The sequence below is a fragment of the Mus caroli genome, unplaced genomic scaffold (assembly GCF_978045245.1).
Source record: "Mus caroli unplaced genomic scaffold, Mus_caroli_1 scaffold_7, whole genome shotgun sequence".
NCBI lineage: Eukaryota > Metazoa > Chordata > Mammalia > Rodentia > Muridae > Mus > Mus caroli.
The window spans coordinates 141,182,055-141,209,495 of NW_028227262.1; the positions used below are offsets into that span (position 1 = coordinate 141,182,055).

At 37.9% G+C, this 27,441-nt stretch overlaps 1 protein-coding gene across 1 annotated transcript in view; it reads left to right on the forward strand.

The window, feature by feature from the left end:
* Col28a1 (collagen type XXVIII alpha 1 chain) overlaps nucleotides 1–27,441 on the forward strand; it is a 215,723-nt gene that overhangs the window by 15,642 nt on the left and 172,640 nt on the right. Inside the window, exons 2-11 of the mRNA XM_021165439.3 lie at nucleotides 418–578; nucleotides 1,664–2,220; nucleotides 7,788–7,808; nucleotides 8,957–9,013; nucleotides 10,415–10,468; nucleotides 12,218–12,259; nucleotides 14,654–14,680; nucleotides 18,876–18,920; nucleotides 21,499–21,543; nucleotides 22,711–22,764. Of these exons, the coding sequence (XP_021021098.1) occupies nucleotides 455–578; nucleotides 1,664–2,220; nucleotides 7,788–7,808; nucleotides 8,957–9,013; nucleotides 10,415–10,468; nucleotides 12,218–12,259; nucleotides 14,654–14,680; nucleotides 18,876–18,920; nucleotides 21,499–21,543; nucleotides 22,711–22,764 (1,026 nt within the window). The 5' untranslated portion in view covers nucleotides 418–454. The remainder of the gene's footprint in view (nucleotides 1–417; nucleotides 579–1,663; nucleotides 2,221–7,787; nucleotides 7,809–8,956; nucleotides 9,014–10,414; nucleotides 10,469–12,217; nucleotides 12,260–14,653; nucleotides 14,681–18,875; nucleotides 18,921–21,498; nucleotides 21,544–22,710; nucleotides 22,765–27,441) is intronic.

The window sequence follows — 27,441 nt, forward strand, 5'->3', positions numbered from 1 at the left end:
TTCTTTTTTCCTTTCCTTTCCTTTCCTTTCCTTTCCTTTCCTTTCCTTTCCTTTCTTTTTTTAAAGACTTGTTTGTTTATTTAGACTGTCACTCTTTTTAGACCTACCAGAAGAGGGATCAGATCCCATTACAGATGGTCATGAAATGCCATATGGTTGATGAGAATTAACTCAGGACCTCTGGAAGAGCAGTCAGTGCCCTTAAGCTCTGAGTCATCTCTTCAGCCCACCTTCTTGTTTTCTAATGAGAGACAGAAAGGGGATGGATCTGGGTGGGAAGGGAGATGGGGAAGGACTGGGAGGAATAGAGGGAGGAGAAACTATAATCAAGAAATGAGGAAAATTATTTTCAAAAAAAGAGAAAAGGTAAATATTACCTTTTATGGAAGTATTTATAACTGAATTTTCCATTTCAAGGTGTTACCAGGCAGTTGAATTTTTACCATCTACCATAATGAGGAGAAGAGACGTTGCCTTCTGTCTTCTGCTTTTGCCAGCTTTTATGACTCAAGCAGTGTATGGACAAAGAAAGAAAGGACCAAAGCCAAACACACTTGCAAGGAAAAATGACTTCCAGGGTAAAAAAAGAAAAGTATTTTTTTAAAAAAAGTTTTAGTTTTAGCCTGTGAAATCACTAACATAAGATTTTAAAATAGTGTTTGGTTTAAATAGCAAATCATGTGTAGCTATACATGTGATATTCTGCTTAATAAACTTATACCATTGTACTAATAAGCCCTAAATATCTAGATTTTAGAGATTTAGAACACTTTATTTCATTTTAACTTCAATTGTAAATCAGAACACTTAAAATGACATATTTAAGGCCAGAGACAAGTCAGCTATTAAGAAACCGATCTAGAATTCATGTTCAACTCTATTTTCAACTCTATGGGATCCATCCCATAATCAGCTTCCAAACGCTGACACCATTGCATACACTAGCAAGATTTTGCTGAAAGGACCCTGATATAGCTGTCTCTTGTGAGACTATGCCGGGGCCTAGCAAACACAGGAGTGGATGTTCACAGTCAGCTAGTGGATGGATCACAGGGCTCCCAATGGAGGAGCTGGAGAAAGTACCCAAGGAGCTAAAGGGACCTGCAACCCCATAGGTGGAACATTATTATGAACTTACCAGTACCCTGGAGCTCTTGACTCTAGCTGCATATGTATCGAAAGATGGCCTAGTCTGCCATCACTGGAAAGAGAGGCCCATTGGACACACAAACTTTATATGCCCCAGTACAGGGGAACGCCAGGGCCAAAAAAAAAAAAAAAAAAAAAAAAATGGGAATGGGTGGGGAGGGAAATGGGGGAGAGGGGGGAGGGTATGGGGGACTTTTGGGATAGCATTGGAAATGTAATTGAGGAAAATATGTAATAAAATATATTAAAAAAAAAGAAACCAATCTAGAATTCATGTTCAACTCTATTTTCAACTTTGAAAAGTTTCTTTTGCTGTTACTATTCCTATGATGAATGCAGACACATTTTCTCATTTGGTTTCAAGGTACTAATATGATGTAACCCAAGCGTTAGACAGACATTTTTTTTGATTTACCTTTTGACGCCTTTGCCTAGTATTTGTTTAATTTTCAAAATATGCTGCACTTTCTTTTTTTAATGCTTTAAGTGGTATAACCTTTGTGTTCTCTTTCAGATGCCATTTGCTTCATAGATGTTGTCTTTATCTTGGACAGCTCAGAAAGCTCCAAAATTGTACTCTTTGATAATCAGAAAGATTTTGTGGACAGCTTGAGTGAGAAGATTTTCCAGTTGACTCCTGGCCGTTCATTAAAGTATGACATCAAGCTGGCAGCCCTTCAGTTTAGCAGCTCGGTCCAGATTGATCCACCCTTGTCTTCTTGGAAGGATCTCCGGACATTTAAGCAGCGGGTCAAGTCTTTGAATTTAATTGGGCAAGGTACCTTTTCTTATTATGCCATCTCCAATGCCACAAGGCTACTTAAAAGAGAAGGGCGTAAAGATGGCGTGAAGGTGGCTTTGCTGATGACTGATGGCATCGATCATCCCAAGAGTCCAGATGTCCAAAGTATTTCTGAAGATGCTAGAATTTTGGGAATATCATTTATCACTGTTGGACTTTCCACTGTGGTCAATGAAGCCAAACTTCGTTTGATATCTGGAGATTCTTCCAATGAACCCGTTCTACTATTGAGTGACCCAACACTTGTAGACAAAATTCAGGAACGCCTGGTAGGTACCTAGAGGGTTGCATATATATATATATATCCTTGCTGTATAGTCATATTGTAGTTATTTAACAGTAGATACAAAACTTTGACAACGTAGGATTCTCATTGTATACAGAATCGTTCTGGATTTTCTTTCCACTCCCTTGACAGTCTACTGGGAATATGAGAAGTTTGTTCCCTGAAACTACATCCCTAACTTTGTTACACCCTGAGGATTTGGGAATGATTGCTTTTGAAGCATACACCATAGTCTACTGTTTACTTATCCTAAAATCCTATACATTGTTGATTTACACTCATCGGTTATCAGTCTGTGGTCTGCCTTATTTGTTTTAACTTCATCCTTCCTTATCTCTCATTTGCATGATTATCTTTGACCATTTTATCTATTTCCATGTCATAATACTTTAAAATTCAGACTTGCAATCTAAATGTATTTCTGTTTTTATTTCTTATACATTACAAGCCTGTCTATATTACTTTTACTATTGCTTGACAAAGCAATCTAAGAAAGGAAGAAACTATTTTGGTTAACTAATTGAGGATAATCCTTAATAAGACTCAGCCAATTTAGCCTGGAGTCAGAAATCATTGCCTAGCCCACTGTTCCCAGGTGAGTCTCATTGAGAGCAGACATTTCACATGAAATTTAAGGTGCTATCCCTGCAATCTCTAGCCCTGGCTGTGACCTTGACTCGAGGCATCACTCCTCTCAGCTGTCCATCATGGTAGCTTGTCATTGCTTCCCCCTCTTCATCTCTAGTGTGAGAAGAGCTGACTCCAGAAGGCACAGAGCAGATAGCTCCTTGTTTGGCCAGCTGTTCAGGCGCAGGATGTTGCTACTCCCTCTAGATACATCCTTGCTGAGATTCCTGCCCAGCTGAGGAGAGGAGCGTTTGGCAGTGGATTAGGGCTAGGACTGTTTCTGGGGAAACAGAAGATGACCAATGAGATTCTACTCCCTTAGCACCCTGTGACTTCAGCTTGTTTGTTCAGATGTCACTTCTGGGAATAACCCTCCCTTGACAGGGAGATACTGCTTTCCAGATGCATTCCAGATCCAGAGTACTATTCAGCTTTTGAAAGAAAAGCACACCAACATTCATTGTCCCTCTTTTAAACCAGATCCTTAAGAAAATTCTTCATTTAGTTACATTCTTAGCTCACATTTTAACTTTTTTATATTGAAATTCTTATGTGGTTAGGGTTTTTAAAAATGTAGGCATGATTTCAGAATAGAAATGCGTTAAAGCACACAATTCCATGGGTTTTGACAGGTACACACAGTCATGTAAGCACCAACATGATTATAATGCAGACATTTCCATCACTTAGAAATGCCTACTCAAACTTCCTTGTGACCACTCTTCCCCTGTCCCCAACCCCAGAGCTCCTGATCTGACTTTCACCACTCAGGATGAGTGTACACTTCATACCATTCTGCAGAAATAAACCCATATTGTATGTACCCATCTCTGGCTCCTTATACTGAAAGTACTAATTTTGAAATGAATTTAGGTTATTTTGCGGAGGTCAGCAGCCTACTCATTTTTATTGCAATGCTCAATTTAGTTGGCTTTACTGGACACAATTGTCCAGAATAAATAGATTTTTTTTTCAGGAACCAAGCTTAATAAAGACAAATCCCTTAGCATCTTTCATAGGAAGTATCATGTAAGAGCCTCTAAGAGGAAACCTTTCAGCTCTAAAATACCAAACAGGATGTAGTGATTCCTATTGAAGGGAATGCGCAGAGTATCTTATTGTTGAGTTTATTGTAATTTACATGTGAAACAAATTCAGTCTAATGTTCTAGATACATCATTCAGTCCTTTAGAAGAATAAGACAGTATAAAAGTTAATATTTAAACATCGGGAGCTGGGCAGTGGCAGCACACACCTTTAATCCCAGCACTTGGGAGGCAGAGTCAGGCAGATTTCTGAGGCTAGCCTGGTCTACAGACTGAGTTCCAGGACAGCCAAAGCTACACAGAGAAACCCTGTCTTGAAAAAAAAAACAATAAAAATAATAAATAAATAAATGAATAAATAAATCTGGAAGTAAAGGTTGAGGCTAAATTAAACTTTCTTTTCCTGGACATTCTTGAAGATCATGAATTTAAGGCATTCTCTTTACCACATAAGGGTTAGTGGAATCATATGCTTTTTCTTCATTAGTTGTGGTCACTTCCTATTTTTTCCAGGCTTAATTTTTTTAAAAAGATGTTTATTCCTGTCCTGTTTCAGATTTTGTAGTGGCAAATTTTGCTCCTAAGTTAAATTGCAAAGGCTTTTGTTGTTATTACAGAGCTTGCTGGCTTTTCCCATCCCACTAGTTATGATATTAATAACTTTGTCAATTCTTCATATTTCCTCTACTACCTTTTATAGCATTGACCTTGTACTCATTCACAAAATTAGTCGCTCCCCTCCAGCCTTCTAATTTGACCACTATCCCATTATACAAATCTGAACCCACGGACACACTGTACTTCTTTTTATTTTAGTGAGGACATTTCTCTATCTATCCTTCTCACTGAAATTCAAATTTGAACTGAACTTACAAGCCATAACTCAAACTGAAATTTGTAGACTGCCTTTGAAGACACCCTTCCCCTGCGACTGTGTGCTTTCCCAGTTGCTCACACTGTCAACCTCCTCATCATGGAGAGAATCCCACTCCCAGGCCGCCAGCCCTATCCACTGGACCTTTCTGCCCTCTCCCTTGGGATATCCTTTCTCACTGCCCTCTTTGTCTTATTGCCCACACTAGTGTTTATGACTCTTTCCCCCAACAAACTTTGACATATAGAGCAGCATACCATCTGGGCGTTAGTTGGTCCCTTTCATTCCTTTCTTCAGAATCACCCAGACAGCCCCACCTATTCCAAGAAACTATTACTGACTCCCACTCTCCTTGCTTAAGACTTCCTACACTGCCTTCAGTGTGTTGTCCTTAGTTCCAAAGCTTCTGACTGTAAGTGCCCTTAGGGATGAAGCTTTGTTCTTTGTTTGAAACAATCTTATCTATTATGACTGTTGGGTCCATTTCTGTTTCTATAGAAACATAAGTTTTAGAAAATTTAAAAACAAATGAACTGCAAAAATTGTCTTTTATATATTTAAGGCGCTAAAGAGAAATACAATGAAATAAAACTAAATTTTCAAAGGGAGAGCTGAAAAAAGGCACAGATGTGGTGAAAGAATAAATTTAAAAACTAGGAATGTCAGGAGCCAAGAGTGGCTCATGGCTATAGTCCTAGCATGTGGGAAGTCAAGGAAAGATTGTCATGACTTTAAGGTCACTCTGGGCTACACAATGTGTTCTAGCCAGCTTTGGCTACACAGTAAGACCGTTTCAAATAAAAAAACCCACATAAAATGAAAAAGATATTTCTTATTTTAAAAGTTTTTAATAATGTTAAAACTAGACTTCTTTGGTTTTAATGCTTTTCAAATTTTATAGTTTGATTTATGTTATGAGAGCTTATGCTGCACCTCCTGAACTATCTCAAAGTCTTTTCTTTCCCTTCTTTTCCCAAGGGAACGGTTTTAATGTGTGTTTTAAATATTTTCATGTGTATGTATATGTCAGATGTGCACACATTCATGTGGGAGGGTGCTCAGGTTGTTTTGGAAGTATCCATGCTGGATTATTGTAAAGCCAATAAGTTCACTTTAACTGTTGAATATGACTTCATTTATTTATCCAGGTTTTTTTTTTTTTTTACTATTATGAATTATAACAAATACTGAAACATACAGACACCATTCAGGCAGCACAGGCAGGAGGTGAACATCTCTTCAGTTCTGTAGGCACCACCAGCTCTTCTTCAGAAGGATAGCAACTCTCAGCAGATCCAAGCTCTCTACTCTCTCTGTGGGCTGCTGCTCTTGAAGAAACAAGAATCCCACCTGCAGGTGGATTTACATGTCCAGGAATATAAAGATCAGCTGTTAGCTGAAGCGCTAGACAAGACACTTATCGTCTATAGATAACATCTAGTACTAGAATTTGAAAGCGTATGAGACTATGTGGTTAAAAGCCTCCCTCCTTTCTGTATGGGAAAAATTGCCTGCAGTGACTGATGGAAAACAGCATGCTAGTTGTAAGTAAAGCAGGAAGAAAACTCAGGGTGACATTGAATTCTCAGTCCAAAATCTCCGTCCCTGTCATTAGAGCCTCTTAGGGCATTTTGCTGTCTCTCCCCTCTTTGGTATTAGGATGATTTAAAATAGAGACACTGAAGCAAATTAAAGGCAACAGCTTCCATAAAGGTACGTGTTCTAGTTTATCTTTGACTTTCTCTTTAGCTCCTTCCTGTTTTATGACAAATGTTCCCATACCTTTCCCCCTTATTTCTCTGCATTATCTTATATAAACTAGCCTTTCAGACTGAGCCACAAAGGTGCTATTTAACTCCTGACTTCTTTCTTTAGAAGGGCTAGTCATCTCTTCTAACATACATTCTTTTCTTTCCATGTTTATCTTCCTACAAGATCGGTTGTACTCTGGTCAGGCAGCATCCTGCTGAGCTACAGACAGCAGTGAGGCCTGTGTGCAATTTTAAAAATAGCTTGTGGCATAGAAATTATGAATGCAGCAAAGTGCTGAGAACATTTTGTTTACTTCTCCTTGGAGGTGAGCGGAAGTGTCACTGAAGATGGTCAGGAGACTCAGTCTAGGGTTGTGACACCAGCTAAGTCACATTTCCTTAATATTAAGCTAAAATTAAGCCTGTTCTTTCTCTCCCTCTCCCTCTCCCCCCCCTCTCAGAGCAATATGCATAGTTATTTTTGAAATAATACTTTTTGTTGTAGCACATATTTTTTTAACATTTAATTCCTCCTAGGATATAAATGTAGTTTCCTTTTATGTAAATAATGCATGTTGTTATAAACTATTAAAATTATTTCACAAAGTATTATTTCTAATACTATTGTGAAGGCTGCATCTTTTTCTCACGTTGAGCTTTTATAAATAGAATATCATATTTGGGGCTCTTGAAAGTTTGGGTGGAAAATCCTTTCTCCTCCTTTCTAATGTTCTATTTTTGAGTTTTAATAGAATTTTCTAAGATGTACTAATAATTTCATAAAATACCAATTCCAAAATCAGTGTCTTAATGTGAAAATCCAAATGCAAACATGTAGAGGACTGGGGACAAGGGAATATGTAGTTATTTATTTTCGTAAGTCTTTGTGAGCAAAAGCGAGAAGTTTCTCATTACAATCAATTAAGTTTGAAGCTAAATTATAGAGAGAATAGAGCTGATCAAAGAGACGAAAGCTAAAGCACAGGCTGCAAAGATACAGTTCCTAGGAAATACAGAGTAATTTTAAATGTTAGTGCCCCTCATGTCTCCTATTATTATATGGCTGAGAGTGCTCCTTGGGTGGCTGGCTGGCTGGCTGGCTGGCTTTATTACTTTTACAAGGTTAAAAAGGCTGAATTGCTATTCTTCTTGGAAATTGCATATCCTATAGGGAATAATTAAGGCTAATAAGAGGCTGGAAGCAGAACTATTAATTGAGTTAATGTTTCATTCCTTTTTCTGCCCCTTCTAGGGTGTCTTGTTTGAAAGGAAGGTAAGCGCCACATGCCTTATTGCTATGAATTATTCTCAAAACCTGGATTAGCAAACCCATGTTGTGATTCACATAAGGTGTGACTAAATACATGTTTGAAATTCTTTTGGAAATGAGCTACTTTACTCTGAGGAAGCCACATGGTTTTATTTTTATGCCTCTATATTACTTTGAGGAAACCACGTGGTTTTGTTTTTATGTGTCTATATTTCAACTGCAGGTTAGAAAGTTTTAGAAAAAGTAGAAAATATTAAACATCATTTGAGACATTATTTTAAAGATCCATGCAACCCAACTGACAACACTTCTAATTTGAAATGAATTCGTTTTATTCTAAGCATGGATCAGACTCTCACTGGTTTGGAAGCTGCTGGGTTTTGGCCAGCATAGGTTTAGTGACAGTCCCCTGCTGTCTGGTGGCTGGGCTTGAAGCTCCTTTCCTTTCCTACCAATCAGAGCACATCACAAAGGAGGCTAGCTAGTAGCAATCTGTTGGTAAGGACATAGTGCAGCAGGTGGTTATGAGCCAGCTAGGAGCAGTTATGAGCTTGCTAAGGATTCCTGAACTAGATGGACGCTTGGTAACATGGAAAGCACAGATTAAAGGATAGTGTCTGTTAAGTGTGGCCTGTGAATTTTGAAGATACAGAGAGAAAACAATCACTTTTTCATGTCTGAGGCTGTTATGCAGCTATTCTACAACTCATTCTGTTTTCAGACATGTTATGATAAGAAATATGCATCTCGAAATTGATAAAAATATGGTTCAAATCATATTTTCTTTGGCTGAATAGGGAGAAATGGATATTTACATATGATTGGGCTGTGATGTGTTATTAAGAGAATGAAGAGAAAATCCAAAATTCAACAGAAAAATGATTATTTTTCTATTTTAAGCAGTATCTTTCTATAAATACATTGATAAATACATGGTAGAACACTTATTTTATTTAACCATGGCAAAACTTAATAATATTTCAATAGTTGGCTCTCAGTTGGTTCTGAGTTTGCCTTGGATAATTTAATAGAGAGAAAAATTTCCTTCAAGAGAGTGAGTTTCAGTCAGTTACATGTTACAGTTAATGTTTGGCATTCTACCATAGCCTGTATTTCACTGTAAATTAATATTGTGTTTCTTGCTGATTTAGTGTGAACACAAGATCTGTGAATGTGAAAAGGGAGAGCCAGGCGACCCAGGGCCTCCTGTGAGTACACATCTATGTTCAACTTGGGGTTGATGAAGACAGTGATGAAATTATTTTCAGAGGGGGCTTTTCAGTGTCATTTCTTTATTTGATCACTAGAGCCAGAATTTTCAGTGATAAGATAAAAACATAGACAGAGCTAACATACGACAGTGGTGGTTTAGGTGATGTTTTATCTCACTAGAAACCAATGGCACCATCCATTCTGGAAGCTGCATCCTTCTCAGCAGTCCAGTGATGCAGCACCACGTAGCTTTGTGAGGAAGAACTGGTTAGGATGCTTTGGGGACTTAGGTGAATTCTGTAAGATGGAAGCAACCACTTAGCAACTTACCATAATGATTTGCCTCTACCAATAGTGTCAGAAACTATCTCCACTGCGTGTTCACTCATCTATGTGATTCAAAACCTTGTCCTAAGAATTTGGAAGGTTTTACAAAGTGCATTTTGAGCTAGTGCTCCTGTTTGAAAATGTTGGCAAGAATACATCCTCTGAGTGTGGGGGAGTGTGACAAGTTTCCCCCTGAGACTTAGGTTCAGACTTTACAGGTTTGGTTTTGTGTGTGTGTAACACACACACACACACACACATACACACACATATATATGTGTATATATATATATATATATATATTCTTTTCTAAATAACTTTACCAATCAAAGCATTAGAGAGTGGGAAATTATTTCTCACAAAATACAAAGTTGTATCTATTACATGATAATCAATAGAAGCTGACTTAAGTGAAGATTTAGCCTTCTTTTCCTATAAAGATGTTGTTTAACTTATTACATTAAGACATTCCCATGAATAATGGGCAAGAAAACTCACCACTGGGAGCTAAATTGATTTTGTCTCATCATGCCCTACTGTACTGTCACATCTTCATAGTAAATCATTTATGTCAGTTTATTCAGTGCCCTCAAAACAAGTTCTCAGGAAAGGAAGTTTTTTTGGTGGTTTTTGGAACAGGATGGAAGAGTTCCCTTTTCTTATATCTGGAGCAGGTCCCCTGGATCTGAACCTTTTGGGTCACGGGCAAGCAAGCTGGGTCATAGTGATCCACAGTAGCCCAGAGCAGAAACCGTCCACCTCAACCTCTGTCCACTCAGTCTTTCAATGCCTTTGAATGAGTTTAATTTTGTTTGGAAAATGGCTGACAAGTAATTGGGAAAGAAACCATAGCTGGGAAGACAAATATTACTCTCTTTTGTGCAATCTCAGAGACTGTGTAGAGAAGGTTTGCAGTGTTCTTGGCACAATTACAATGACCAGAATTTAATATCAGCTTGCCTGGTTAAAACTCCAAGGTCTCCTATTTTTGATTCAGCTGATCAGAAATTATTCAAAAGCATAGAAAAATGATACTTAATAAAAATAATCTTTTCTCCATTTGCTTTCAGGGTACCCATGGAAACCCTGGTATCAAAGGTGAGCGAGGACCAAAAGGAAATCCGGTAAATTAATAAACAGGTTTTTTTGTTTCATTTTGTTTTGTTTGTTTGTTTGTTTTAGCTAAAAAGCTTGTATATTTATATAGAGACTGTCCTGGTTGTTTTATTTTGTTTTTGTCAACTTGACACAAGTTAAAGTTATCTGGGAAGAGAAACCTCAGTTGAAAAAAAAAATGCCTCCATGCAGTTGCCTATAGGCAAGTCTGTAGTGCACTTTCTGGGCTACTTACATAGCAGGTGCCATCCCTGGACAGGTGGTTCTGAATTACGGAAGAGAGCAGTCTGAGTAAGCAAGCTGTGAGTAGCAAGCCCATAAGCAGCTTTCTTCCATGACTTCTGCTTCAGTTCCTGCCCCCTGCTTTGAATTCTAGCCCAGAATTCCCTCAGTGATGGAATATGACCAGAAAGTTGTAAATTGGAAAAAAAAAAAAAACCTTCCCTCTCAAAGTTCCTTTAGGTTATAGAGTTTTATCACATCAACAGAAGCTCTAACTAAAACTAAATCACACTTGATTGACCAGGAACTCACTCTAAAGCTCAGGCTGACCTTGAATTTTCCCCAGTGTTCTTGCCTCTGATGCCTGAGTGCTGGGATTAGAGGTTGGAGCTACTACATTCAGCGAGTTTCTGTAGTATATACAAACGTTATACTGCCTGAAAAATATCAGGCTTCTAATAATTAAAGAGGCAAATATGGAACCCACTTTAAAGAAAGGAGGCTATCAAGTTAATAAAGGAGGAAACAGAGATTTTCATTAAGTAAATAAAAGAAATTAGAGTAAGCAAAAGGGTTATCTTTAATAATAACTATGTATTTTTAGAAAGTTTGACCCAGAGAATTTTTTTAAGGAAAACATTTCTACTTCAAGCAGTCTTAGTTTTTGGTGTTTTGAGTTTCAAGAAGTATTTCCTTCCCTCCCCTCCCCTCCCCTCCCCTCCCCTCCCCTCCCCTCCCCTCCCCTCCCCTCCCCTCCCCTCCCCTCCCCTCCCCTTCCCTTCCCTCTTTTTCCCTTCCCTCTTTTTCCCTTCCCTCTTTTTCCCTTTCCTTTCCTTTCCTTTCCTTTCCTTTCCTTTCCTTTCCTTTCCTTTCCTTTCCTTTCCTTTCCTTTCCTTTCCTTTCCTTTCCTTTTTTTCAGCCACAAAAACTGCAACTTTAAATAATAATAATAACTAGTGATAGTGGTGTGGTGAGTCCTTTGCTCTTTGCTGTGAAGACAACTTGTCTCTCACATTTTGGGAAGAAATTAAGCAGTACATAAGAGAATTAAAACATTCAAACTTTAATTTAATCCCATTTCTAAGAATAATATATATATACACACACATATATATATATATATATCACATTACATGAATGAGAGCATTTTCTTTAGTCTTGCTGAAATCAAGCAATCTCTCTTGAGGAACATTTTAGAAAATATTCAAAGCCTCTTGGAGAAAAGCCAGACTATCCTATTCCAGAAAAACACAATGCTATGCTTGAGAAAAGTACTATGTTGTAAACTGGAATGTGGCTGAAGTTGTGAAAAATCTATGTATGTTATGCACTCTGAACATCTGGGTTCACTCGTAAAGGCCAAACTTTATCTGAGCTGCGATTTTCCTTAAATTGCATGGTAAAAGTGTCAATTGTCAAAGCTTAAGATTCTTCTCTAATTGGGTTAACCCATTATCTAGGAATAGCACATTTTACTGAGCAATCAATCACTTGCAGGGCTGAAGAATTTTGACTGAGTTTGTTGTTTGTTGCAGGGTGATGCTCAGAAAGGAGAAACTGGAGAAAGAGGTCCTGTGGTATGTACAGAATTGGAATGCTTTCCTGACAAATGATTTCTGGGAATCTCTGACCGACTGGCTTGACCATGAAGTGCAATTGCACAATGGATTCCTACTTACCTATGCTCTTGAGAGTACAGGCAGGCAACCAGACAGACATGATCTCAGAGGCAGAACTCCAGAGAGAAAATACTCTAACCAGCAGAGTGACAATGGGACAAATGGCATTCCCTAATGCCCAACTGAACATTTCTGAAAGGTTCAGATGGCAAAGGCACTGTGCTTTACTTCTTGTGGGTATTTTTGTTTTTTGGATTTTTTTAATGGAAGTAAAAAAAGCTAGAATTTTAAAAGTGTAAGAATTACATGGTCTAAGCTATGCCTTTGTCATTTTGGTTCTATTGATAAAAATAAGTCTGTTTGGTTTCTTGAGATGGCTTGGGAAGGAATTATGGTACACTAATACATTGTTAACTTTATATTTTCTTGGGCATTACAGTGAGTATAGTAAATAGCAACATCTACGGTGAAAAACAATGTTTCTGTTGTGCCACATCTTTTTTCTTAGCCCCTTGGTTTGATTAAACAGTCACAGAATTGGAGTTTCACGAAGCTGGTCTCTTGGGATTTTTTTGGAAGCAGCTGATGGAAAACTTAATCCTTTCAAAAGGAGTCTGTTCAGAAGTTGTGCTATTTCTTCAGGAAGTAGGTCTCAATTGCCTACAAGATTACCAATGCTAGTTTTTTTCCTAGGTGATGGGAAGGAAGCTCTTAAAACTTGAGCAGAGGTGAATAACTCAAAAGCTGTGAGAAGAAGATTAATTTTGCAAGGATCTTGTTGTAGGGACAAACAGGGGAGAGAAAATTAAGATGGTTATAGAATTTTGACCCTGTAACTTGCTTGATAGGATATGTAATATGATAGCGCTAGAAGTTAGAAAAGATTTTTAAAAACAGGAATAAGAAAATCAGAAACAAACTTGACAGAAACAGACATTGTAATTTTGGATATTTTAAATTGGAATATTTTAAAGCCAGTGGTTAAGAGGCCCTGAAAGGGAAAAAGAAACAAAGAAGCAAGCAAACAAAGCCCTGAAGAGGTGATCAACAGAGAAAATGAGCAGCATTTTGAGAAGAAAACAAGAATATACCATGAAGAAAGTAGCATTCCCTTGTTTCTGTGCATATCTATAGGCTCCTTCCAAAATCGAATTTTCTGTCTTTCAAAATGAAGTAACAACAAAAATTTCAAATGTGTGTTGCAATGGATAGAGGATATCCTAAGAATTGTGGAATTGGAAGTCTATACGTTCTAGCTATGATAAATGTAGATAATTTTTGTAGAAAATACCAATTTAACTGTGTCTTTAAACACAGTCTTAGCAATCAATCAATTCATGTGGGCAAGTAAGTCTACACTGCGTTAAATCACACTGTCACTCTATATTTGGCCAAGTCTACTTTCATTTTCTACTCTTCAGCACCTATTAATTTAGAAAGAAGTATTACCTCCTCTCTAAAGTTTCTATTTGAAAAAGTTATACACAGATGAAATAAAATTTTTGTAGGATTCATGGTCACATGGCAGTATTAGCTCATTTATGCCACTGGTTTCTCCAGCTTGTATTAAATAAGTCTTACAATTCTATTTTATCCGTGAAAAATATAGTCATAGGATAACGATGGAAAAGACTTACTGTTCATTGGAGTTGGTAATTTCCCAGTCCATTTAATACGCAGAATTGTGCCTCTTAGAGGGCTTATGGGAATGACCCAGTAGAAAGGGTTCCTTAGGATTCCCATGAGTGACTCAGAAGACAGCAGAGGTGCTGGCCTCTCACTTAGCATGAGATAAAAGCCAATAACTCAAAGGTCACTGACTCATTAGGGTTGAGTTATTTCCATTTATTTCCTTGATGTTATATATTCTAGACTGAATTTGAAGGGAGGACCATGATGGATACAGATATTTATGAATATTCTAAAGGGCATTAGCTCATTTCAAAGCCAGTCTCAAACCCACCCAGGGAAACATTCAGCAGCAATAGCTTATAGTTTAAAAGTTAATGAAACAGTTTGAGAGCACTGGTTATGGTCATTGTGTTCACGATGACATTCAGAGTATACTTTCTCCTTCAGCTTTGATCCAGAGGCTAAGAAATTGGATTTGATGCACAAGAATCTGGAACTAAGAATAAACTGTAATAGGGAAACATAGCTTTATTCTTCCTCTTTGCTGTCATATGTTTCCCAAGCTCAGGAGACATAAATTACCTTGCACTTATATAGGACTATTTCCAAGACTTGAAGATGTGATTTGTTGTAATTTGTATGCAAAAAAATGCCTAGTACTTCCTCTAATGCTGTTCTGTAATATCTTATTCTAATTTTTGATTTCTCTGTTTAAACTAGGGAATCCCTGGGTACAAGGGTGACAAGGTAAGTGGTTAACAACAAATAAAGCTGAATTTTAGAGAGAAAAACCTAAGTACTATTATTGTCCTTCCTCATTTCCAGGTATACTCTTTAGTCAATTAGCGTAGGCTAATAATGAAATGTAAAATACGGTTATATGTTGTAGAAGCAGAAGTGCCTCTTAGGTTTCCAGGTCCCACCAACTCTGCAAACATGAAACCTTTCAGAAAAGAACCCTAATTTGACAAAAAAAGGAAAAAAAAAAGCAGCACATTTTCTGATTAAAAAAAAAAAAAAAAACAAAAACCCAACTCCAATACTAACACCTCGAGTGAGTATCTGTATTGCTGCTTATGGTCTCTGACAACCCAGAGCTTGGCTACCTCCCAGAGGGAAGAAACGGTTGATTTTGGATAAGCAATAAAGATCTGTTGATCTCAAGGAGCTCAAAGTTTGCAGAGAAAGCAGGTGTGACATGTAGACAAGAGGCACAAATTGGTAGATAACTGCATGACTATTTGCAAAACACGACATAGGAGACTAAAGTGCTTCAAAAGAAATTAAAAGATTGCAGTGTGCGCAGGAATCTCTGAGAGTCCTCAGTGGTTCACGGATACATCCATCCCAGAGTTCTCTAGTAGCAGATTTTCTGGTTGAAGTCAGAAAATATTCCTACAATTCATTCTATTCTATAGAGCATAGACCGTGGACCTGCACAGTGGGGCTGCAACTTTTAGTGGGTTCTGTTCAAGGTATTCTTGTCGTTCCCACTTCCCAAGAAGTCAGCAGTTTGCAGTATGTGAATCTTGTGTCATCTTTCTGTTTGGTAGACAAAAGTCCAGGAACTCCTGCAAAATGGCTGAAGCCTGCTAGGTCTTCCACAAACCTCTTTTCCATATCAGCTACTTCCTGGGTCTGAGAAGGAGCTAAGGTATGGCTCCCTCTCACAAATGGAATGTGGCTGTCTGTAGCAGGACTGGGAATCATGCACATAGCTCTGTTTTACTAGTTGAACTTTAAGACTACTTCTTGTGCAAGGAGCAGGAATAGTAAGTTAAGAGCTTTGGGTTTTGGGTCTGGGGTACATGGATATATATATATATATATTTTTTTTTTTTTTTTTGAGGCAGACTCTTACCTGTTCCAGGGTGGCCTCCAACTTGCTATGAAGTGGAGGATGACTTTGAACTTCTGTCCCTCCTGCCTTTCCTTCCTGTGCTGAGGTTACAAGTATGCTCTGACACTGAGTTCATCTGGAGCTGGGAATGGAACCCAGAACTCCAAGTATACTGGCAAACACCCTGCCAACTAAGCGGCATCCCTGGCCCTTTTTATTATTTTTACAAGTACATTTTTTTCAAGTAGGCAGACAGAAAATATCTGGGTAATATTTTCACTGGAAGAGTTTGATAGTTGGATTTACAACGTTCAACTATCTAGAAACATGGTATGTGAATGTCTGATTATATTTTTTGGATCAGGACCCCACAAATAGTAGGAGAAAACCTACACATAGGCCTGTAAGTCCAGCCTCAGCAGTGTTATGCCTAAAAGAGAAAGGAAACATCTCATGTTTCCTAACTCAGCATCTAGAAGAACATGAGCAACTCAAGAGACCAGGGTGACTCTTTCTTCTACATGGGACTGGATTAATACAGGCATGGGTGACTTACATACTCACTGGATAATTAGAATAATGGGGGTGACAATGTATTGGCAGCTGTTTACTTATACAAAAATATAAGGTGTTATTATGAAGAGGCAAGAGAGACATTAATAAAACTGATATTTGTGAAAATTTAATAAATTGATGAGCAAAATGTATGGATGAGCTTCCTCATCTTGATTTAAATGTGTGTGTGTGTGTGTGTGTGTGTAAAGATGAATTTACCCTTCTGTGGAATTATAGACTCTAGACTCACTGGAAGAGTTCACTTGAAAAATACAAGCTGTCAAAGCAAAGTAGTGCAGACATTCAGACTAAGATTTAATCAGGAGGAACAGTGTTAGAAACTCAAGGCCGGCATAGGGCAGAACTGTTTAAAGCTCTCTGAAGCACTTGCCTATGTGATTGTGGCCATTCTATGGGCGTTCATGAGCCCAACAAAAGAGGGGGGTAAGCCTTTGCTGAGGAAAAAAGTGGAGACAATATTTTCATTGATAGGAATCTGCCCACAAAACAAATCCTGTTTCTCAAACCCTATTGCTAACAAATCTGTCTGGGGACAAATGGAATGTGAATTCTGGCCAAAAGGCTTTTGAGTGTATTTATGGTTGTTTTCTATTTGATATTTTGATAGTTGACTCATTTCATCCCATCCAACATTAGGAGATTAATTGTGCTCTAATTGGGACTTCAAGAGTGATTTTTCCACTTAGATTCTGAAATAAATTTTCGACTTTGTTCTCAGTGAGAATTCAGCTTTTCCTGGATCAGTTTGACTTCCAGGCTCTGGCAAGAATAAATCAATTCTATTCCTTTTAGATGATTGGAATATGTATGTAAATACACACACACACACACACACACACACACACACACACACACACACACACACAATCCCAGAAAGGGTCAGGCACAAACTTTGTACCCACAACTCGTGATTATTAAGACCACTTCCTTACGCATTGCTGCTTAAAGTGTGGCGCACAGCCGGGCCAGTTTGGTTGCTATTATACAATGAGATAAAGCTTACACAAGAATAGGGATTCATTTTAGTAGTAAGTTCAGGATTTCTGCTGTATTTAGTACAGTGCAACAAACTATATCATTAAATCGCTGTAATTTCAGCTAATTCCATAGTTTGACTTCTTCTAAAGATGAGCAATACCCTGCATTTTATTCTAGTGTAATTTTCTTACATTGCTGTCCAGTGGCACACTGAATAACATGTGCTAGAGCAGCACACAGATAACAAAGCATAGCAGAAGCAGAGGTCAAAGGGAGGGCTCTGGGCTAGTAAGACTGCAGCTAGCATGCGCACAAACCATTAACCTCTTCAAGTTTTCCTTAGCAGTACAAATTGTTTTGAGACTCAGAATAAAGACTCACACAGAATCAGTTTCAGGTGCTAAAGAGTTTTAATAACAACAGATGTTAATGCTTTGAGGACACTTGAGTTCTTTCTGTCTAATTGGCTAGCAGTTTTAGTTCTATCTACAGGAAGTTTGAAACATCTGAGAGAATGGGTTAATATTCAGAGGTTCTCATTCCACTTGTACAACTGTAAAACTCATAAACAAATATTGATTGTAACATTTTAGTTGTGAAAATTATGGTTTTTTGTAAATATGGTACTTTAAATTTGTATGCATTGTAAAATGGTCACAATGATGTCAAGAAATTATCTACCACGACACTCAGTCTACAAAGTTAAACTAACATTTATCGAAACCAATAAATGTCAGGTAGTATCAGAAAAATACAACTATAGATTCGAAAGCATAATTTAAATGTTAGTTTTATGATAACATACTAGGCAGTCTAATACAATCTGTGTAGTAATGAAATCTATGTAGCATGCTCAACAATGGACTTCATTTTCCTCTAGAGGATCTTGCTAACTTAACTCATCATGGCTGCCTTCTCTAGATAGAATACAGTCTGGTCTCAGGCCCTCTCTATCAGTTTTCTATTCTAATGCTACTAACTGACCAAGATCAGTATTCAGAATGGAATTATGGCATTATGAAAAATACAGGGTCTGAGTTAAAGGACAGCTGGGTTTAGATCCTAAGTCTATTCTAAACTTGCTATGTGGTTATATATAAAATTATATACCAGCTGTACAATAGAGGGGCAATACCTCAGAGAGTTTACATTTCCTGATTGTATAAAGCTGCTGTTATAGACGCATCATTTGGAATCAGACAGCTATACATGGTACACTACATATGGTAGATGACCAGTTATCTTTCTTCATATTTTATTTCTCTCCCAAGCCTCATGAAACCTCAAACAAACCCTCATCAGGTGGTTCCATTGACTTGGATAACTTTAGAATATTGTTAGGATAATGCATGGGCAAAAGTTTTCAAAGTTCACTGCTCCTTCAATATTGAAGATGAAATGGTATGAAATTGAGCAGAGTTTTTTCCTATGTAATTATGCTAGGGGTCTTTTTCAAAAATTTGGAATATTGAAGATTCAAATCTTTTATTTATGTATTTATGTATTGATATATTGATGTATTTATTTAATTTACTTACTTATTTATAGGGTGAACGAGGAGAATGTGGGAAACCAGGAATGAAAGGTGACAAAGTAAGGGTCATGTTTTTAAAATATTACCATCTGTGATCCTTTTTGGTCTGAGTTTCCTCAAGCAAAAGTTTCTGGGATGAATTGTGTGTGTCACTCCTAGATCTGGAGTTCAGCTTGTACATCTGTAAAACATGAAGCAGAAAACCAAAGAATACATGACTTACATAATGACACCCCGTGCCCCTGCATGCCCTTTTCATAGACCATTTTGTGACATACTGATCTTTGAGGTCAGTCCTACTGAACTTTATGGATGAAAGAATAACCAGCAGTCAATGAGAGGTGCAGTTGGATGCACTGGCGTGACCTTCTGATGCAACTTCAACCAAAACAGTAAAAAACTCTGCAGTTAGTGAAGTTATAGGAAGCATGACATGGGGTTTGACATGTAGGGGATGCAGCAAGATATAATCAGTAGGATAACTGTTTACCTTAGTTCAAAATAAATATGAGTAAGGAACTTAAACTAGAGACAAATTCAACTTAGCATATTGAAGGCTTCCTAATCTAAACAAACTACATAGACAGTATATCGAAAAATATAATGATAAATAATCCCAAAAGGCCTAGAATAAAAATGGTTGCCATTCAAGTTAAGGACTATTGACTATGAAGGTAACCAAGATAATGAAATATAAAAACATCTGTGTAGAATGCATGGATGGATGCGACAGGAGAAAATGGCAGAAGGTTGAGGAGGAGGATAAAATAATGGCACTGGTCTGCTGAATCAAATACTTTAAATAGCTTGATCATTCCTAGAAGCTGACAAGGGCCTATAAAGCTGGAGACAGATGGATCTGCAGCATGCAGACTGAGTGAGCTGGAGACAGAAGGATCTGCAGAATGCAGACTCAGTGATGGTTTTCAGAGCAAAGCAAAGTGAGACAATGGCAACATTCTAATTAGGGAAAGACACAGGAGCAGAAGAGAATGAATTCAGGAAACAGTTCTGAGATTAAATGCTGCATCACTTTCTGTGCCAAAAAGAAAATATTGCCAATTATAGGACATGACTCATTTCAAGTATAACTCAACATTAAAGATACAACATATGAATATATATGTTCGAATAGGTTTCACAAAGTATGGCACATTTGATATGAAGAGTTCACACAAATTTATAAGAAAAATGTGTGAAGAACATTAAGAGATGAAAATAAACACAAATGGATAAAAATGATGAAAATATCCAAATATGCTTGCAGTCAAAGAAGTAAAATTAAGACACTACCACTATTTTATAATTTTATACAATAAATTAGCAAACAGCAAGGTAATAATTGATATGTAATCTTGATTAACATCCCATAATATAAATACACACACACAGGTAATTATCATGGCCAACAAACTTTATCAAGTTTTTTGGTTCCCGTAGACACATGATAGACAAAGAAGAGATAGACCCTCCTCTACTGTTTCCACTTCAGTAGCCATCTTCTAGATCCTTAGTGATGAATCAGAATAGGACAAAGATGTGAACAGACACACCAATATCAAATCTAAGGTTATTTAAAGCAGCACACATCAGAAGCATTTTAAGGTCAAACTAAAAAATGTGTAACGAATCATGGTAGGTCTTGGTTCTTGACAAATAACCTGAAAAAAATTAGAAAGCTGGGAAAAGGTAATCAAGACTATATTATATTCACAGAAAATACATTGCAAATGTATTTTGAGATATGGAACGTATTGAAATTTGACAGGTGTATTAGTCAAGGTTTCTATTCCTGCACAAACATCATGACCAAGAAGCAAATTGGGGAGGAAAGGGTTTATTCAGCTTACACTTCCATACTGCTGTTCATCACCAAGGAAGTCAGGACTGGAACTCAATCAGGTCAGGAAGCAGGAGCTGATGCAGAGGCCATGGAGGGATGTTCTTTACTGGCTTCCTTCCCCTGGCTTGCTCAGCCTGCTCTCTTATAGAACCCAAGACTACCAGCCGAGTACAACAGGTTATTGACTATAAACAGTGTTTGCCAAACTCCAAAATGTGAAGAACAGTCTAGCTGTCAGGCAAACTCATTGCTGATTTAATGACATTGATTACCGGCTGGAAATAATATGTTACTAATTACAGGAATTTATATACTTACTAGAACATCTTAAGGAGCTTTATGAAGCAATTCCTTTTCTTGGAACCAAATATAACCAGGTGGTTGTAGTGTATGCCTTTAATCCCATCACATAGGAGGCAGAGGCAGGTGGATATCTTAGTTTGAGGACAGCATAGTCTATAGAGAGAGTTCCAGGATGGCCAGGACTACATAGAGTACATGTCTCAAAAAATGAAAAAAGAAAATGAACCACATAACAACATATGGGGTAAATACTGACATGTAATATTAGTTTTCTTCTGGTTTACTTATTTAAGCAAAGTTTGACTCTGAGGTGTTTTGTTAATTAGGATTATTAGAATCATTTCAATCTGTTCTCTTTGATGTTTGAATAGCCAGGGAAGAGTGATGCTCAACCAGAACCTATTTTTGCATCTAAAGCCTATACATTACAAAGATGGATATTTCGAATATTTAATTGGAACTAAAGTGGAATATTTAATTTTATTCCACAGGGACCCACAGGGCCATATGGACCAAAGGGACCAAGAGGAATTCAGGTAAGGAGGCAAAAACACCCCAAGTCTATGTTTGAACTAGAATTACCTTAGGAGGGTACAACAACTACCACCACCACTTGATCCATTCACAACATCTTCAATTAATTCAAAGTGTGTAGGGAAGAGAACCATGAGTCAGTAGTTTTTAAAGCTCCCAGATGATTCAAGAACATAGTCAAATTTGGAAACCACTTGACTAATGATGTTTTGATTATCCTTATCAATACACCTGATAACTCTATCTAGTTAATAACTAAGGAAATGGAAAATATTTTATATGAAGAGAGTTAGATAAGGAAGTAGATAGTTCCTATCATGTAATTGTAGGAGTTGTTCATTTTTGTCTATATTTATTTATCTAAATATTTGTTTTAGTCCTTCCCATGCAAGTAGTTAATTATTGAAAACATGGAATGAGTTCATAACGTAGTAATATACTGTAGACCCCAGAAAATAATCTGGATCATTTTTCCAGTGGAGGGACTTGTCTCCTTTAAAGTAACAACAGATATAAATGAGTATGAAGAAGTAATTTCAGGACTGAAAAATATCTGGAGGTACAGCTCAGTGGTTATCAAGCAAGCTCAGAGCCCTTGCCTGGATCCTTGGCAGCACAAAGACAAAACAAAACAAGATAAAACAAAACAAGACAAAACATAAGAACAAAAACAAGCCAACAAAACAACCTCCCCAAATAAGCTAGAAGCTATGGTTTTAACCCAAGAATTCTTAGGCTATAACTGGTTAACCAAGTCCTTTGCTTTGGTGTGGAATTGCCAGAGAAAGGTGGCAAGTGGCCATTGCAGACTCAGTACAAATGACTGTTTTCAATGATCTGCTTATGTTATATTGATTGATAGGCAAAATCTTTCCTAAAAGTAGAATCCAACACAGCAAGAAGCTTAAAAACCCTGGCTTAGGAAAACAAATGTCACGTGCGAAAGCATGCGTGTTTTTAGTATGAGTTGTTTTAGAAGCTGTGACCTTGACTCAAGGACTTTATGCTGTGCAGGTTCTCATTTGAATGTGACCCCAAAGCAGATCCAAGCATCACAGTCTGGCTACTGACACCAGGATTCCCAGGAACCCTAAGGAATTACTTGTCCTGCCTTGGTTGGCCTTCTAGCTTGGCACACAAACTAATTCTCAGTTTTCATCTTGGAGCAGGGCATTGGTGGACCTCCAGGGGATCCAGGTCCAAAGGGATTTCAAGGAAATAAGGTACATGTTTTAAAATTTGGAGGTGGACAGTGTGCCTTTCCCCTGTGCACTATGCTAGTGTGTGTTTTATTAGGCAGGGATTAGCTAATTCTTTGAAAAGTGCCTTTGGAAATATTTGTAACCTGCAGGCGCGTGCACAGATTCAAGTTTGTGTATACACAGAAAGGCAGTAGCATCCTTTAATCATTTACTACTTTCTTATTCAGGGGCATTATTAACTATGAAGCAGTATCCGGCATCTTGGTTGTGTTTCTGTCTTTTTCACAGTGTCTAGTGTTTATAGCTCACTGGGAAATCAAAACTGGCACCAGACAAAATGATTCTCCTGTTAACTATCTCCACATACAGTTTATTAGACGATAGGATTTCTGGCTGGCATAAAAACAGAAACCAGCGTTCTTAACCTTCAGTCCTGTGTTTGTGACACTATTCCATACACAATCCTGCATGACGGAGAGGAGGGGTGTAATAACAGCCAGATATCGTCCAAAGATTCTCGAAAGTGGAGGGTGTTAAAGCAACTGGTCATAGGACTTTCTTTTCAAATGTGTCTGGCCATTTATCTGCAGAAAACAATGCTTCTATTTCCTTTCAAATCTTCCCAACTTTCAGTAAATTTCACAGATGCGCTAACTAGCCAGTAACTTGTCCACAGGTGTAACAATGGGAGTCGTGTAGAATTTTTGACAATTATTAACTGCAGAAGATGCCATCACCCATTGACCCCAGATAAAGGTCATCTTTTGAGGATGGTGCTAACTCCAAGTTGTAGAGAGAGCAGTTGGCTGCTTTAGTGTTAATTCTCGGAGGGAGGAATGGGAGTGTCGAGGATGCATTTTTAACGAGATAATGACAGTCTGAGATTTCCCAGGCCACTTTTAATTGGCAAATTAAAATTGAATGGGTTTCTCAGCAGACACAGACTTGAGCTTCAACTAGGGAAATGTCTTTTCCAGTCCTTGCCTATGATTAATTCTCTCTGGGGAAAGGGATGGATGGCTCTGTTGAATACTGAGTAGTTGTCATAAAATTGCTTCAGCTGGAGGTAAAATCCTGACAAAAAGAAAAAGAGCATACTCATTTTGACATTGCATACATATTTCTAGGAATCACTGGTCAACCAAGATGCTAATTTTTACATCTGTAAAACAGAAGCATAAGCTACGCTTCCAGGGCAGAGGTTTGTAACAGTGATAAAAATGCAGAGAGCATGAGCCACAGAGGATGGGAGGGATTGTGCTGGCCTCCTGTTGTCATTCAGGAAAGGAAAAACAAAACCTAGAAATGACTTGTGCACTGAGGCAGGGGCGTGGCTGGGGGCAGGGGCCGGGCTGTCTACTACTCCAGGCACTGAGAAAGAAGAAAGATTGCTAGTGCTTGATTGTGGATGAAAGCTATCCAGTGACGGTGTGTGGAGACAGGTCCATTAAATACATACATACATACATACATACATACATACATACATACATACATAATAACATTATGTCATCATTTTCCTTATACTTTATAGACTTTTAAAAGAAACAAACCATTTTCTATAAACTTTGGATTTTAATTCTAGTAAGTCTTTTCAAGGTGAGGTGATTATGATAGAATAGCCCTGTGCATGGTTTTCATAGCATGTTCAAGAAGGGAGTCATCTTTCCAAAGATATTTGGTGATTTCATCAAATTTCGTCTCAAGAAAATGTCTTTAAATATTTTTATGTCTTATTTGTTTGTTTGGGAATATATATATATATATATATATATATATATATATATATATATGAGTGAAGGTTCTTTTTGAGATAGGGTCTCATATAACTTTGATATGAGATATTTGGTGATTTCATCAAATTTCGTCTCAAGAAGATGTCTTTAAATATTTTTATGTCTTACTTGTTTGTTTGGGAATACACACACACACACACACACACACACACACACACATATATATATATATATATATATATATATATGAATGAAGGTTGTTTTTGAGATAGGGTCTCATATAACTTTGGCTGTCCTGGAACTCACTAAGATAGACTGGGCTGGGCTTCAACTCATAGAGATTCACCTGTTTTTGCTTGCAAAGTTCTGGGACTGAAAGTACACGCCACCACACTGTTCTAACATATTTTTGAATTAAATAAAAATCTATAAAATTTAGTTGTGGTGAATTACACATGACATAAAGTCACTTAGAGTTTCTTTTTTTCCACCCTCTGTCTGGCCTTCTTTCTCTACTTCCCTGCATTTTTCCCTACTGTTCCTGATCTTCTCACCTCCTCCACTTTTCTCTCCTTCATTTTATCATTATTATTATTATTATTATCTTTTTTATTAGATATTTTCTTTATTTAAATTTCAAATGTTATCCCCTTTCTTAGTTTCCCCTACAAAAATCCCCCATCCCCTCCCACCTCCCCCTGCTCACCAACCCACCCACTCCCTCTTCCTGGTCCTGGCATTCCCCTACACTGGGGCATAGAACCTTCACAGGACCAAGGGCCTCTCCTCCCATTGATGACTGACTAGGCCATCCTCTGCTGCATATGCGGCTGGAGCCATGAGTCCCACCATGTGCTTTCTTTGATTGGTGGTTTAGTCCCAGGGACCTCTAGGAGTACTGGTTAGTTCATATTGTTGTTCCTCTTATAGGGCTACAAACTCCTTCAGCTCCTTGGGTACTTTCTCTAGCTCCTTCACTGGGGACCCTGTCAGGCACTGGCAGAGCCTCTCAGGAGACAGCTGTATCAGGCTCCTGTCAGCAAGCACTTGCTGGCATCCACAACAGTGTCTGGGTTTGGTAACTGTATATGGGATGGATCCCCAGGTAGGACAGTCACTGGAAGTACTTTCCTTCAGTTTCTGCTCCAAACTTTGTCTCTGTATCTTCTCCCTTGGGTATTTTGATCCCCCTTCTAATAAGGACCAAAGTATCCACACTTTGGTCTTCCTTCTTCTTGAGCTTCATTTGGTCTGTGAGTTGTATCTTGCGTATTCTGAACCTCTGGGCTAATATCCATTTATCACTGAGTGCATATCATGTGTGTTCTTTTGTGATTGGGTTACCTCACTCAGGATAATATTTTCTAGTTCCATCCATTTGCCTAAGAATTTCATGAATTCATTGTTTTTAAAAGCTGAGTAGTACTCCATTGTGTAAATGTAGCATTTTCTGTATCCATTCCTCTGTTGAAGGAAATCTTGGTTCTTTCCACCTTCTGGCTATAAGGCTGCTATGAACATAGTGGGGCATGTGTCCTTATTACATGTTGGAGCATCTTTTGGGTACATGCCCAGGAGTGGTATAGCTGGGTCCTAATTACTACTTTTCTCTTCCTCTTCCTCTTCTCCTCTTCCTCCTCCTCTTCCACCTTCCTCCTCCTTTCTTCCTCTTCCTCTTCCTCTTCCATCTTCCTTCTCTTCCTCTTTCTTCTCTTCCTCTTCCTTCTCCTCCTCCTCTTCCTCTTTCCTCTTCCCCCTTCTCCCCCTTCTCTGGAATTTTTGTTTGTTCAAAAAACACAGAGATACTACAATAATATGTTTTTATTTTAGTCCCAGGTCTGGGAATATGGGACTGCTGTACATAGCTGACTAAGATTTGTCTCATGTTCTAGCAGAGGAATGGTTTTGCCAGATAATTTCTACAATTGTGCGATGTTTGGAATTCTGTGAATGTTTCAGAGGGTAAATGCCCGAGCCTTGATAAGTGTGATTGGTGGTTGGTGGTCATTCAAGGGGGTTAGTTGAGATTTGTTGATAGTTGTGCTCAAAGAAGAGATAAGAGGGAAAAAATTAGATTCAGGGATCTCTATCTCTCCTTTATATCCTTTTTTCTCTCTTATTTAGTGATGGGGTGAAATGGTGAGGAATAAAATGTAAGAAAAATAGGAACTCACAAAGAAGCAAAGATCAGCAATAAGCAAATAAGAAACAAGAAGAAATTAGATTCAGATCTCTGTTTCTGTCTCTCTGTCTTTCTGTCTGTCTGTCTGTCTGTCTGTCTGTCTCTCTCTCTCTCTCTCTCATCTGTCTGTCTGTCTGCCTATCTGTTCCCTCTGTCCTTCTTTCTCTCCTATCTAGTGATAGAGGGTGAAACCAGGCTTGGGGGTGAAGAACCCACAAAGTAGCAAAGACAATATAGTTCTTCTGTCTGGAAATAGTGGTATATGAAATGGTGATTTATTCTCATATATTATTTTATTAAAAATACTTTAAAGAAATTGCTGTTGAAGCTGGGTGTGGTGATGCACACCTTTGATCCCAGCACTTGGGAGGCAGAGGCAGGCGGATTTCTGAGTTCGAGGCCAGCCTGGTCTACAGAGTGAGTTCCAGGACAGCCAGAGCTATACAGAGAAACCCTGTCTCGAAAAAAAAAACCAAAAAACAAACAAACAAACCAAACAAACAAAAAAAGAAATTGCTGTTGGAATGCCACAACCTATATTTTCTAATGGACATGGGTAAGATTATTGATGCTCACACTTTTACAATCATGGATAACATTATTGTACATTTCTTTTGTGACATACATAGTTCTTAATATGCTACTGCCAATATTGCCTTTTGAGGCATGATCTATTCTTATCACCATTATACAAATTAAGCTTCAAGTTACCAAGATTGTAAGCAATAATGGTTTCAGGCCCTTTGATCCAGAAAACATCAGCACCTGGAGGGTAAAGTA